General features: G+C 35.7%; 1 protein-coding gene across 3 annotated transcripts in view; it reads left to right on the top strand.

Annotated features, from left to right (window-relative positions):
- LOC107740471 (solute carrier family 12 member 4-like) overlaps positions 1–15489 on the top strand; it is a 21185-nt gene that overhangs the window by 3732 nt on the left and 1964 nt on the right. Inside the window, exons 2-23 of one of the 3 annotated variants that reach the window (XM_016552924.1) lie at positions 4921–5018; positions 5266–5397; positions 5503–5649; positions 6344–6398; positions 6542–6565; positions 6935–7041; positions 7157–7398; positions 7674–7888; positions 8067–8231; positions 8823–8921; positions 9104–9161; positions 9248–9422; positions 9815–9933; positions 10358–10456; positions 10683–10802; positions 10932–11036; positions 11837–12005; positions 12210–12405; positions 12529–12698; positions 12867–12998; positions 13105–13212; positions 14112–14299. In XM_016552924.1, coding sequence (XP_016408410.1) covers positions 4921–5018; positions 5266–5397; positions 5503–5649; positions 6344–6398; positions 6542–6565; positions 6935–7041; positions 7157–7398; positions 7674–7888; positions 8067–8231; positions 8823–8921; positions 9104–9161; positions 9248–9422; positions 9815–9933; positions 10358–10456; positions 10683–10802; positions 10932–11036; positions 11837–12005; positions 12210–12405; positions 12529–12698; positions 12867–12998; positions 13105–13212; positions 14112–14299 — 2923 coding nt within the window. Of the gene's footprint in view, positions 1–4920; positions 5019–5265; positions 5398–5502; positions 5650–6343; positions 6399–6541; positions 6566–6717; positions 6768–6910; positions 7042–7156; positions 7399–7673; positions 7889–8066; positions 8232–8822; positions 8922–9103; positions 9162–9247; positions 9423–9814; positions 9934–10357; positions 10457–10682; positions 10803–10931; positions 11037–11836; positions 12006–12209; positions 12406–12528; positions 12699–12866; positions 12999–13104; positions 13213–14111; positions 14300–15489 lie in introns of those variants that run through there. The other 2 variants (XM_016552926.1, XM_016552925.1) reach the window with 2 other exon arrangements.

The following is a 15489-nucleotide window of genomic DNA, read 5'->3' as shown; positions in this document are numbered from 1 at the left end:
ATATATATATGTGTGTGTGTGTGTGTGTGTGTGTGTGTGTATTGGAGTATATCAAACAAGTAGCCCTTCAGACTATTTTATCCCTTCAGGGAGCCCTCACTCACAAAAAGGTTGGAGACCCCTGCTTTAGATAAACTTAAGATCATCCCCTCAACTGTGCTATTTTGGAACTCCATGAATATGAACTAAAATGTGCTATTAACATCACTGTATTTAAAAAAAATATTTAGTTACCACTTGTAGTACTTGAGTGTATTAGTGTATGAAAGATGGGTTCAAAATAGCATAGTTGAGTACACTTAGATGATCTTAAGCGATACCGATACCAGTATCGGTATCGGTGCATCCCTAATCTTAAGTTTATTTTAAGAAGTACTCATTAATAATTTATAGTATATTAAGAAAAAAATTAGTGTGTAAAAATAGATCACTTTAAGTACATTATGGAAGTGCACTTTTTTTCACCTGGGATGTCTTTCCAAAACAGGTGAATAACTGGACATGCCCACAATATATGGTGATATGATACTTCAGAATTACAGTATCTCCAACACACATATCCTATTTCACTATGGCACTTTTGTGGGGGGATATACAAAATCGAATTACATTTTTCCAGGCAAATAACCTATTGTGATCCTGTGATTTCCCATTGGGATTATTTACTGAATTTGTAATGCTTTTTTTTTTTGATGGTGAGCACATTTTGATGATAGTGAACATAGAATATTTCTTTGAAAAACATTTTTAAAAATCTTGCCAGTGTACAAGGCAGTGTACCTGTTTAGATAAAGTAACTCTTGATGTTGTAAACTGCATGAACTTACAAAAAAGAGTTACATAAAAATTATACCTTTATGTACGTGGTTTTAAATTGTGCACTATTACCTGCTTTATCTCATGTTTACAAAGACAAATGTACAATTGTGGAGAGTGATTGTTGTCTGAAAATGTTGACCACATCATATAAACACTAATAACATTAACAATCACAAGCCACAAAAAAACGGTCAATCATCATAAAACACTCAGCACCATACATACCTCAACAGTTGGTACATAACAAGAGTAACAATCAACTATAATAATTTTACATAACAAATTTGTCCTGACATCACATGATAACCGGTTACTAAACAAGACAAATTCAACGATGTAAATAAAACCTGCAAAGGGAAAAACAATGCAATAGCCTACTATTAACTATTAATTCCACATGCAAGCACAATTTAGACTTTTTCAGTGTAGGCCTTGGGTTGATTTGACATATCTTAAAGTATATTGTATTTAAAAAATATATATATATATATGATCATTACATAACAGTCAGTTAGTATTTGGTAGTGCACTATTGGCATTATTTACTTTTTTCACAGTGTTGTTTTCACATAGTGCTTTTGAGTATATATTTGTATCTATCTTTTGCTAATGATTCTAGTTGTTGGAACTTCATCAGTACAGTACAGCTTCTTCTCTCTTGTTAATGCACATCAAAGCCTTCGTACATTCTGTTCTCCCAGCAGGGTCCAATTCCTCAGACTTATTCAACTGTACTCATCTAATGTAGAAAGTCTATTACCAGTGATGGGCTATTGTGCAACGAATTCTCATGAAAAAGGTGTAAAACAGGCAGTCCACCCCTTTTGTTAAAGGTTGAAACACTCTGGTAAAAGCTTTCTTTCTCATCTTTAAATTGTTAAAAAGCTGTTGATACAGCTAAAATGAAACATGTAGGCCTATAACTGGTAAGCATTAATACAATGTAAAAGTCAGTAATTTCCCAAGTCTCCTATCTATTGCACTAAATTACTACTGTTGCAGGCATTTAATTTGACTGTTCTGAAGATACTCGCTGGAGCTGTTTACTTGTTAATGAAGGCTTGAGACAGTGATGTGTCTTTGCATGACAAACAGAATGGGTTATACAGTTATTATTGTTTATGAGTATAAGGTTAGTCTCAAACAACTAATACAAAACATCACAGACAAAGGCACATATGAGTGAACACGCATGCTGTTAACAATGCACTTACACACCGGATATTATTAAAATCACGTCAAGCAACCAAGTATGCCATCATAAGCCATTACATCGGCCTAAATGGTGATATGACTTTGACTCATAATGAAAATTGAATATTTGGCCAATTTCACACAACCTCCTTACCAGCAAGATCATTTCTTCCTGAGGTTAATCAGCTGTTGCATTTTCCAACACAGAGTGGTTTTGTCTCTTCAAAATATTCCACTTTGGAGGTAAATCGCTATTTTCAGTAAAGCTGGTCTACCTTTGGGCTATTGTCTGAGCAACAATTTACAGATGTTTGAACAGAGCTGTTTTCTACAGCTGGTTACCAAATGTGCCTGAGTCTTCTCTTGTACTGTGCAATAACAGCTTATGTGTGTGATGTTTTCAGATTGTTGAAAACGAATGACTGCGTAGCATCTAAAAGTATGACTGTACAGTCTTTACTGTAAACAAGTAATGTTCTTGTCCAATGGATAAATGTTGCTATAAGCATGTGAAGTCTCTCAGTTCATTCTAAACACCACCCGTGTGAGGTTAGTAGTTTTGGCTTTGATCTGCAGCTTTTGGCACAGTCCTGTTAACGTGTTCAGACCTGCCGCCATAAAGCTCCTGCTGCTTCCCCCTCCTGCTGTTACACAGTAAGACACATTCTCTGTGGGGGCTGTCAAGCCATTTCTGTTAGGCTTTGTGTAGAAGCAATCCGGTAAGCATATCTGGTAAACATATCAGTTTCTCTCATACTTTTCCTGTTTAGGAAACAAATTGTTAAGATCTTTGTAGTGTTTAAAAACGATCAACATTTTATCTCACAGATTGAGGGAAGATAACTTGTTCACGAGTAACGCTAGATGGCAGCATTTGACAATTTTATTCTTGTTTGTTTATACAGTTAGGGTATTGATTGGAGACCGCTGGTGAAGATGCTACATTTATTTAAATTTGAGTTATATTTACTAAATACATTTTAATATGTTTTAGGATGTCATAGTATTTAGCATGTCTTTTGTCCAAAATATTGAGACCTAAAAGTAGTGAACATGTTCTGTGTCACTCACAAATGTACTTATTTGATTAGTGACCAAATACATAGTTCATTTAAATATTTGTTTTAGATCCCAGATTCATTTTGATCCCAGATTTTGTCAGTAAAGAACATATTCAAATATAATATTCCATCACTGGAGAATGGCTATTCCTTTTTCTGCATTTCAGGCATTTTATTAATTAAACAGGTGTTTAAAATGAAAAGTTTTATGGAAGGCCATGCTCACATATTGAATCTGTTGTGTAAGTGTGTAGCAGTGTTTCTGATTTATCAGTGGATGCTTTTTGACCCTGAGGGTCTGTGTGTGTGTGTGTGTGTGTGTGTGTGTGTGTGTGTGTGTGTGTGTGTTTTAGCAAATGTACCATTGGTAAGGGTGTGTGTGTTTGTGCATAAATTCTGCTGCTCTCTCAGTAACAGTTAATAGTTCACATTGACCTGGATATAGACAGTGTGCTGCCTACCTTGCTGTCCATAGATAAACATGCTGATCCACAACAATGCTCATGCAAACTCTACCTATAATGGCAAATTACTCCTGGACACAGGTGAGTTAGACCTATAGCAAGCAAATTGCAAAGACAGAGATTTCAGTTTGACAGTTACCAGTTACTATCTTTTTTATTGTGTATTTGTGAGCAAGTATATGCTATATGGTTGCATTTATGAACTAATTAATTGCAAATTCAGGTCTGTGATAGACTAATGTTAGAAGGAGTATATCCCTTGCCTATATCTGTTTCTGAAATATCACCTCCACTTTCTCTTCAATTTATAATGTCTGACTTCTACCCTCTGTAGAGTAAAAACAAACAAAAAATACTAAATCTGCACAGTATTTAATGTGGGTGTCAGACTCTAGTGCAAAAAAAAATGCCTAAGTAGGATACAGATATACAGACCAAACTGCAAAATTATGACAAACTTGACAAATGATCTATCACAGTATGCGTTATTAAGACTGGCACTATATTTGGGTGCCTTGCTTTAGCAGTGTTTGTATTGACATTTGTTTTGAGAGCAGAGTGTGAGGACACAAAACAATCAAACCGATTAAGTGTTCAGACTCAGTCACCTGATTAAAGGGCATAATAATAACAAAATAATAAAAGAAAGGGAGAAGGAGAAAAAACAGAAAAGCATAAATACAAAATGGGTTTAATGCTTGGTGCCAATGTTAGAAAAGGGTTCAAGTGTACTTGCAGCTGCAAGGCTTTATTTGTTTATTTGGAACTTCTTATTAAATTAAATAATTATGAAGGACTAAGCTTCAGTATTTGTTTACTTCTTCACACACTCCATCGGTTCATATTGACACATTATTTGTTTCAATTTTTATCTGAGGAGAATATTTATTAAAAAAAGTAAAAAAAAAAAAAAGTTAAATAATCTAATTTGATTCAGCTGTTACACAATGACACAATGTAAGAGTGTAAAGAAAAGGACATTAGTCACATTTAATTAGTGGGTGTAGGACAGGAAATTACATATTTAAATGTGGGCAAAAGCTTACAGTTATTCTGAGGGGGAAAAAGTATGCTAAAATTGGTTGCATTTCTTTCTTTTTCTCTCTTTCTCTCTCTGGTGAAGAAAAATCCCTTTATCAGTTGAATGGGCAGTAAATATTAAACCAATCTAGATAAAATAACTTATATTCTTGTGATGATACAATATATGGAAAAGCATAATAAAAGCCAATTAAAGCAAGTTAAGAATGATAAGATATTGGTTTAAAATAAATAAATAAACACATAAAATAAAAAGCTAATGGACACCATATGCACCCACTGGAATGATGTATATGCCTGTTAAATCCAGTAAATGCGGTTTAAATGTCATCCCCCTGCAGGTCATGGCAATCATAAAGAAGACAGTCCTTTCCTCAGCAGTTCAGACTCGGCATCTAAGAGGAATGACTACTACGACAAAAACTTGGCCCTTTTTGAGGTTCATTTTTATTTCCTTCTCTTTGTAATTCTCTTTGCTTTTTTGTTGGTTTTGATGGCTTCTGTTGTCCTCATTTGTAAGTCGTTTTGGATAAATGCCTAAATGTAATATTTCCCACTAAATTTATAATCTAAAGTCTCAATAACATTCCCAAATTCAACATTAAAATATTAGAATAGTTTTCATGTTATGTTATGTGTAGGATTATGTTTTCGTATGATTGGTGCTGAGGTGTATCTTTCCATAGGAAGAGCTGGATATCCGACCGAAGGTCTCATCTCTTCTCAGTCGGCTGGTCAGTTACACAAATGTTACTCAGGGAGCCAAAGAACATGAAGAGGCAGAAAGTGCTGATGCATCCAGAAGACAAATGCCCAAGGTTATAAAGTGTTAATTTCACAACATTATATTTTCACTGTAACCAAAACATCTGCAACATTGTTGTTCTGAAAGACTTTTCTCTCTTCTACTTTGTTCTCTGAAGTCTCTGAATATGGGCACACTGATGGGAGTGTATCTGCCATGTCTGCAGAACATCTTCGGTGTGATTCTCTTTCTGCGTCTCACCTGGATAGTAGGAACAGCAGGTGTCGTCCAATCCTTCCTGATCGTTCTCATGTGCTGTTCCTGTGTGAGTTACTGCAGACACACCATCACAAACACAATCATGTTCACTCCTACTTTTGCTTTTCCTTGTCTGTCCTGTAAACAAGCAGCATAACATTTTTAAAGCAGTTTGACATGTCCAAAACAAGATACAGACAGTATGTCAAATAATATGAAGCAATAGAAATAGTAAAGTTAACACTGACAATTTAACAGTAGTTGGCAGAGTGCAAAAAAACTAGTAAGTGTTCAATAGCCTGATAAAAAAAAGTGTTCTTAAGTCTGGTTGTGCATGGCTGAATTCTCTGGTAACTTCTGTCGGACAGCAGTGTCACATAGATTGTGTGAAATCCTATATTTGTGTGCTTTTCTCATACAGCGTGTCTGATAAGTAGCATTTTAAAGCTTTGCTTACATGCTACATTAAGCTAGTATGTATTAGCCTGGAAAACATGCATTAAATTAATTTGAGATTACATGAATCAAACAGATTACATGAATCTATTTAATTTATTAGATTTTAGTTGCTATTTTACTTTTACTGGCTAACCCTCAAATGTAGCTGTTATTGATTAGTAAGGCAGGCAGTGTGTGAACTCTGTAACTCTGCCATTAGTGCACAAAGTGAGTTTGATATGTGGAAAGCAGGATAATGTGTAACATAAAATAAGGTTAAAAAGTATAAATGTATGATTTTTATTTGTTTTTTGTTTTAACAGACAATGTTAACGGCAATCTCGATGAGTGCCATAGCCACCAACGGTGTAGTTCCAGGTAATTAAATTTTTTTATAATCCTTTGTATTATAACATTGTACATTGTACAAGAAATATCAGTATTGAAAATTTTAATTTAGGTTTTAAATTTTTGATCTAATTATGATTATTTTTATTTTTTTATTTTTTTTTAATTGGCAGCTGGTGGGGCCTATTTCATGATATCTCGGTCTCTGGGCCCTGAGTTTGGTGGGTAACTCTGCCATTAGTGCACAAAGTGAGTTTGATATGTGGAAAGCAGGATAATGTGTAACATAAAATAAGGTTAAAAAGTATAAATGTATGATTTTTATTTGTTTTTTGTTTTAACAGACAATGTTAACGGCAATCTCGATGAGTGCCATAGCCACCAACGGTGTAGTTCCAGGTAATTAAATTTTTTTATAATCCTTTGTATTATAACATTGTACATTGTACAAGAAATATCAGTATTGAAAATTTTAATTTAGGTTTTAAATTTTTGATCTAATTATGATTATTTTTATTTTTTTATTTTTTTTTAATTGGCAGCTGGTGGGGCCTATTTCATGATATCTCGGTCTCTGGGCCCTGAGTTTGGTGGTGCAGTTGGTCTCTGTTTTTATTTGGGCACAACCTTCGCTGCTGCGATGTACATACTGGGAGCAATTGAAATATTTCTGGTCAGTCTCCTTTTATAATGACAGCACACACACACACACACACACACACAATGATCCAAACCCCAAAATGATCCAGCTCTGAAAATAATCATTCATCAACTCTTATTGTCTACAGAAATACCTGATTCCTCAGGCTGCCATATTCCATCCCGCAGATATTCATGCAGGGAGTGGTGCGATGCTGAATAATATGCGGGTGTACGGCACAATATGTTTGAGCCTTATGGCTGTTGTTGTCTTTGTGGGAGTCAAATATGTCAACAAATTTGCCTCCCTTTTCCTGGCCTGTGTCATAATCTCCATTGTTTCCATCTATGCCGGAGCTATCAAATCTATCTTCCACCCTCCTGAGTTTCCGTAAGTCTTTCAGTAACATGTTTATAGTCAATACATAAAATGTAATATTTGGATTCTTATTGGAATGTGCCAAAAGACTGTGCCAATTTATTTGATGTATATATTATACATAATAGGCCTATATTGAAAGTGTAAAGTCAATGCGATGAGCTGGTTTTTGATTTATTTTCAATAGTTTACACAGTTTTCTTATGATGCAGAATGAAAATATAATTGGATACAAATAAGTGTATCCATCTTTTTAGTTTTTACTCTTTTTCTTTTAAATTGTGCAGGATCTGTATGTTAGGAAACCGCACACTGGTTCGTGATTTGTTTGATGTCTGTGGGAAGACAGTAGTTGTCGGTAATGACACGGTTCCCAGCCAGCTCTGGAAGAACTTCTGCAGCTCTGAGAATTCCAGCAGTGCTCATTGTGACGAGTACTTCCTCCAGAACAATGTTACAGAGATCCAGGGCATTCCTGGGCTGGCCAGTGGCATCATTAAAGGTAAGGACACATATGCTCTACAGCTAAGAAAAACTTACAGATAAGAAAATTACAACATGCATTTAAAGATGGTGGAAAAGGCTCTCCTTCTGTAGGCACTTGCTATTTAACATGTATAATATGTAGCTTTGCACATTTTATTTCATTAGAACTTCTTTGTGCATGTGTATGTGTGTAGAAAACATGTGGGGGGATTACATGGAGAAAGGGCAGATTCTGGAAAAGGCAGGTCTGTCTTCTGTTGATGTCCATGGCTCAATGGAGACCTTTGGCTTCTATGTGTCTGCTGACATCGCCACGTCCTTCACCCTCTTAGTGGGAATCTTCTTTCCTTCTGCCACAGGTAAAACTCATCTCATCTCTTTGGTTAAGAAATATATTTATTTATTACACAGCTCCCTGTAATGCTTTATTCTAATAGGACAATCATGGAATCCAGCGGTGTAATATTAGAAGTGTTCGACTTTGTGCTACATGTAAAATTCAAACATTTGGTTATCTGATTAATATTAGTACATATAACCTCCTTTGTCTGAAAGAAAGACAAAAAAAAAAGAAAGTATACACAAACAGTATAAGCGTCACTATGAGAAGCAGAAAGTATCTCTTTTCAGTTGCTCCTTCAACTGTAAGCAGCAAACTATTGCCAATCTGTTAAAGCACAGTTTATATAGAGCAGCTATAGACCTCAGTCAGGGTAGCACCATATTTTATTCTTGATGGGAATGAGGATGAGGCTGTGATGGATAGAAGTGCAGTGCATTGAATGTATTGTACTGTTGCTTAAAAGAACTTTCAGTAAACAACAGCTCCATAAAAAAAACTGAAAAGTTGTGAAAATGTGTGTAATGGCTGTACACTATCTTTTACACATCTTCTTAAAGGAAAATGTCTTGAAATTCAGTATTTTTGTCTCTCTATGTCTCCGAGACAGGCATTATGGCAGGGTCAAACAGATCTGGTGATCTAAGAGATGCACAGAAGTCTATACCAATAGGGACGATCCTGGCTATTACAACTACCTCTCTTGTCTGTATCCTTTTTTGCTGTTGGTACTGATATTATGTTTAAAACAAGAATTTTACTATTACTCTTATTGACAGCATGTTATTTTAGGACTCATTTGTATTTTTGTGTTATAAAAACTTTTTTTTTTTCAAGAGCAGTTTTATTTATCATTCAAAGTTTCATAAAATTCCCTGACTCCTTTCACAGACTTCAGCTCTGTGGTTCTATTTGGGGCCTGTATTGAGGGTGCGGTGCTGAGAGATAAGTAAGTAATCTAGAGATTACAAATACAGCATTTTTAGATGGAAACAAGCATGTTGTGTCTCATGTGTTCTTGCGTATCCCTTTTAGGTTTGGAGATGCCGTCAGTAAAAACTTGGTGGTTGGCACACTGTCCTGGCCCTCTCCCTGGGTCATTGTGATTGGCTCTTTCTTCTCCACAGTGGGTGCAGGACTTCAGTCCCTGACAGGAGCTCCTCGCCTCCTGCAAGCCATTGCTAAAGATAACATCATTCCTTTCCTTAGAGTAAGAGATCTCCAGATATATGATTGCAAAAAAATATATTAAAAAAACACCACATCTTTTTTCACCATGGTGATTTTCTTAATAACAATCTCAATTGGAGTACACAGTATAAAATAGCAGCAAGTTTAGCTTTTATCTGTGGTTCGTAATGTATTGTAGAACTACTGTGTTTTGAAACGTAAAACATGACTGATGAAGGTGAGAAGAATTTCAGTAAATGGAGCTCCTGGATTATATTTACTTCCTTTTCTGGAATGCCAAACCACAAAAGCCACTAAAGAAAGCATTTGCATGTCATATGTAAAATGCTTTTCCTAAAATGTAAATATGTGATGCTAACAGCTGACTGCTGCTTTCTGTCCCTGTGTGTCCATGTGTTTGCACACGCACAGGTTTTTGGACACGGTAAAGCTAATGGAGAGCCCACGTGGGCCCTGCTGCTGACGGGACTCATAGCAGAGCTCGGCATCCTCATTGCATCACTGGATATGGTCGCTCCTATTCTCTCCATGTGAGGACAAAGCACAAATATACACACAGATACATCACTGTCACACAAAATAAATGATCAAAATTTCATAATAAGATGTCATTTTTATATTGAATGTTGCATGTTAATGCAATTACATATTATTTTTATTTAATCATTTACTGATGCGTTTGAAGTAAACAAATTATATTGCAAATAGATCCTACTGGTAAAATGTAGGATAGACATCAATTTACAGTTGCTTCTCATGAAACTTACAGGCACGGAACAAACAGCACATATGTTTCCATGTTCTTGTCACTGCCAGCAGTCCTGATATTCAGCCAGAAATAAAGATGATGTTTATACATGTTTTATTTTATGTCAAAACGTTTTTTTCACCTTAATTGTCATTGCATGTATTACATGACACTTATTCTAATATGTATGTTTGTTCACTTTACAGGTTTTTCCTGATGTGTTATCTTTTTGTAAATTTGGCATGTGCAGTACAAACACTTTTAAGAACGCCAAACTGGAGACCTCGGTTCCGATACTACCACTGGTAAGTGTGCATTTAAACTGTGTATGCATACATTCATATATATCTTATTTGTGCAAATCCTGAGAACTTCTCTTGTAGTCACATTTGAATTCTGTCAAACATGATCTCAAAACTCACTCTCATTCAATACATACAATCTCATACAATTACCTCTAATAAAACAATTCCAGCTATTGTAACAATAAAGAGCCTTTTTATGATATGCTCTCTGTTCTCTCCCTCTCAGGGCTCTGTCATTTCTGGGCATGAGTATGTGTTTAGCCCTTATGTTTATCTCCTCTTGGTACTATGCCATTGTAGCGATGGGCATTGCTGGTATGATCTACAAGTACATTGAGTATCAGGGGTAAGTGATTTCCAATTACATCCATTAAACTAACATACAGTATATCACTGGGAAGCACTTGAAGAGTCACTTGCATTCTCCACCTTTAGTTTACAAATCTCTGGCTTGTATATTTTTTCTCTCTTGTAGAGCAGAGAAGGAATGGGGGGACGGGATCCGCGGGTTGTCTCTTAGTGCAGCCCGTTACGCTCTTCTTCGCCTGGAGGCTGGACCACCCCACACCAAAAACTGGAGGTTAGTTTGTCACAGACAATGTGTTTTCCACGATAATTGACTGCTGTACATAGAATACATTATATAAACCAAAACTATTAAAGAAAAGATATATAAAGACATTAGATAAAAAGTGTAGATAAATGCTAACTTAAAATATTATCAGCTGATATTTTTATAACACATTTTTTAACACATATTTAGTAATGACCTGGAAACACTTTCACTTAGTTTAGTTAAATAATGTTTATAAAAGCCAGAAGATATTGTTTGAATAACACACTCCTGCAGGCGTTCTTCAAACAGTGTTTGTACTAACAGTAGCATATTGGTATTGCACTACTTCCGTTCAAAAGTTTGTGGTTGGTAAGATTTCCTGATGTTTATGAAAGACGTCTCTAATACAGATCAAGGCTGATCATAACATTTATTGATCATATAAATACAGTAAAAACAGTAATAATGTGAAATATTATTACCAAAATAACTGTTTTCTCTTTTATTTATTTATTTTTCTGTCATGGCAAAGCTGAATTTTCAGCAGCTGTTATTCCAGTCTTTAGTGTCACATGATCAAATGAAATCATTCTAATATGCTGGTTTGGTACTCAAGAAACATTTTTTCTTTATTAGTATGAATGTTGAAAAAACTGTGAAAAACAATGATTTTTTTCAGGATTCTTTGATTAATAGAAATTTCAAAAGGTCAGCCTCTTTTGACCTTTAATCCATTTCTTTAAAAAAAAATCTTCCTGATCCCAAACTGAGTAGTGTATGTATAAATAATTACACTAAAATCGCATTTATTAAATTGTTAATAGGCCACAGCTGCTGGTTCTGCTGAAGTTGGATGAAGACCTGCATGTGAAGTATCCCAGAATGCTTACCTTTGCCTCACAGCTAAAGGCGGGAAAAGGTCTAACCATTGTAGGATCAGTGATACAGGGCAACTTCCTGGAATACTATGGGGAAACACAAGCATCAGAACAGGTGAGGAAGTTTCCTGATTTACACGCACTTTTAGCATCACCATGACTGTAACTGTGATCCTAAATTACAGATGCAAATACAATGATGGTTATGTATGAAATTAGGTCTACTGTCTTTGCAGCTCTATATCAGCCTCTCTGGAGTGTGCTGAGAGATAGCAAAAGGCAACATTTAACTGAATTAGGTTTCTTTACCCTCCACCAGGCAATAAAGAACATGATGGAGATTGAGCGGGTGAAGGGCTTCTGTCAGGTGGTGGTCGCCTCCAAAGTGAGAGAGGGGATCGCACACCTCATCCAGTCCTGTGGTCTGGGAGGCATGAAACATAACACAGTCGTTATGGGTTGGCCATATGGCTGGAGACAGAGTGAAGATCCACGGGCTTGGAAAACCTTCATTAGTAAGAGCAAGAGTTTGGGCAAGGTTTATTTGAGTTATGTGCATTGTAATTGTCTGCACTGAGACACAGTCCTTAGAAAGGCTAATGGTAATCCACTCCTCTTTCATATTCTCTCACTTGTAGATACAGTCCGCTGTACTACAGCTGCTCACCTGGCTCTGATGGTCCCAAAAAATGTGTCATTCTATCCCAGCAATCATGAGCGCTTTACTGATGGATATATTGATGTGTGGTGGATTGTCCATGATGGTGGAATGCTCATGCTCCTGCCTTTCCTTCTCAAACAACATAAGGTGAACAATTAATCATTGCTAATTTTAAAATACAAATGATGGATTTTAAATGTTAGAAAAAGACTTAATGAGAATGAATGAGAATGATCTAAATTATAAATATATTGGCAATGTTTGTTCTGACAATCAATAAATCAGCACAATATTATTTGGATTCTTGTACTTCAGGTCTGGCGTAAATGTAAGATGCGCATCTTCACTGTGGCTCAAATGGACGATAACAGCATTCAGATGAAGAAGGACCTGGCAACCTTCCTGTACCAGCTCAGATTAGAAGCAGAGGTGGAAGTGGTTGAGATGGTATACAGAACACTTTCGCTTTACTATTAACACTTCACATCCCACCCCGTGACATTAAGTATGTATGCCATCATTATTTCATGATGTCAAATGTTGTTATTTGCAGCACAACAGTGATATCTCAGCATATACGTATGAGCGGACACTGATGATGGAGCAGAGGTCACAGATGCTAAAACAAATGAGGCTCTCTAGTGCAGAGAGAGACAGAGAGGTACAGCAATATTCACTTGTGAAATGTCTCTTCTGTACTTACACTGTAGCTTACCAACAGCAAAATAATACAGAAATCATTAAAATATTATATGACAATGACAAACAATACACCCTGAAGTGGTTACTTAAATGTTACACAAATTATTTAAGTATTTTCATATAATTGTATCTACCGAAATGTAGTCATTGCATCATTTGTGCAAAAATTTTCAAACTGCATACTAATATTGTGCATAAAAATTAGCACAAGTGCTTTCCATTTCAGTTGAAATAATTTCCTTATTTTGTCAGCATGTCACAAAATGCATTTTGTGAACTAAATATGTCAAAGATAAAAAAAAAAGCATAAAAGCAAAGTAAAAAGCAAAAAGGGCCTCTGAATAAGTATTTTAAAGGATTTTTTCTAAGGATATTGTGTGCAGGCTTTTATGCTTTTTTGACAACACTTGTTATGTGTGAAGTAAATATGCAAGTATTTTGTCATCCAGACAACTTGTTTTATGTACAAAATTCTTATTATATTTATGAAATGCATTTCATTATCAAAACAACCCATTTTGTGGACAAAAAAAAATATGCAGACAAATTAAATATTCACAAAATTAATATTTCATTCACAAAATGCATTTTGTGGTTTAGACTTTTCCACACAAAATGGGATGACTTTACATTATACATTATATAAACAACATGAAATAGCTTTTTGTCTTTCTGTGTACAAAATGCATCAAAGTGTACAAGATTTCTTTATGAAATATAGTATTTCATGTTACTAAATTAGGGGAGTCATACCTGATGCTCCATGTTAGCGTCACATTTAATGTATTGTTGACTGTAAAAGTTAAATATCTGCAGTAGCAGTTCTCTTAAGTGTGGTCCCATTACTCCTGACTGTAGGCCCAACTAGTGAAGGACAGACACTCGCTGATAAGAATGGGCAGTCTATACTCAGATGAAGAAGAGGAAACCATTGAAGTATTACCAGAGAAAAACCAGATGACCTGGACTAGTGAAAAAATAGAAGCGGAAAGACGAAACCGAAGCAACGCACCAGAAAACTTCAGAGAACTAATCAGCATTAAACCGTGAGTACTAGGCAAGCAGGAACAAGAACTGGAATGCCACCACTGCACACTATCAACACAGTATTTGGTACAAAGTAGTAGGTTTTACTTTTTTATCTTTATATATGTTGCCAAAAAAAAAATAAAAAATCAATTGACACAGAATCAAGTTTTTTAGATTTGCTAATTTATTTTGGTATTTTAACTCAATCCGCTGTTTAGATTTTCTTGGTTGTGATCTTGAGCGATTTTTAATCAATGGTTCAACAAATAACAGGTGATAATTCAATATCACTCAACTTACATCACAGATAATACTCAGATTCACCACACGGGGTCACTATAACTGTGCTTAAACTCCAAACGGAGGTTTCACAGGAATAATCCAAAAGTCAGAATTAATGGTAGAGATTTCTTCTAACCGCATAAACTCCGGCGCTCTAATTTATGCGGTTAGAAGAAATCTGTAGCATTAATTCTGATCATGGCTCTGGTTATCTGATTCGTTGCCTTTGCTATGAGAAACACCGGTTGTGCTGCTGTTTTCATGTTAGATTTTCTTGGTTGTGATCTTGAGCGATTTTTAATCAATGGTTCAACAAATAACAGGTGATAATTCAATATCACTCAACTTACATCACAGATAATACTCAGATTCACCACACGGGGTCACTATAGCGGTGCTTAAACTCCAAACGGAGGTTTCACAAGAATAATCAAAAAGTAAATACAGAAAACTCAAATAAAGTGTCAATTCTTCCGAATGTACAATTATTTCTAATGTTAGGGTGAAACAATACTCTTTAGCATCACACAAACACGGTAGTAGTCTCTGTATCGCTCTCTTAGCGCGTCATCATTAGCAGCCGCTCTCTTAAAGGGGTAGTACACTCTTTGCGTGCCCCACACTCTAAAGCCGGCTCACACTGCGATTTTGGCCACGATTTGGTCGTCTGAGACAAATTTTGAAAATCTTAAAAGATTCCTATAATCCTAGGCTAAAATCTGTAGTCTTTGATTTAGTTTGACATGTTCACCGACAGCCGATTAATGGCCGTTGCGATCAAATTTGACCTCCGACGAACTTCTGGCAGTGTCAGAAGATTTGGCACACAGTCCTGCAGTGTGACTTCTCCTACGACGAACGTCAGATTGTCTTCGTTTTTCAAGACAAGCCATGATCAGAATTAATGCTAGAGATTTCTTCTAAC

Source organism: Sinocyclocheilus rhinocerous, unplaced genomic scaffold, assembly GCF_001515625.1.
Source record: "Sinocyclocheilus rhinocerous isolate Xijiao unplaced genomic scaffold, SAMN03320098_v1.1 scaffold225, whole genome shotgun sequence".
In the NCBI taxonomy this organism is placed as follows: domain Eukaryota; kingdom Metazoa; phylum Chordata; class Actinopteri; order Cypriniformes; family Cyprinidae; genus Sinocyclocheilus; species Sinocyclocheilus rhinocerous.
The sequence above is the reverse complement of the archived record's forward strand: the minus strand, read 5'-3'. Positions and strand labels throughout refer to the sequence as shown.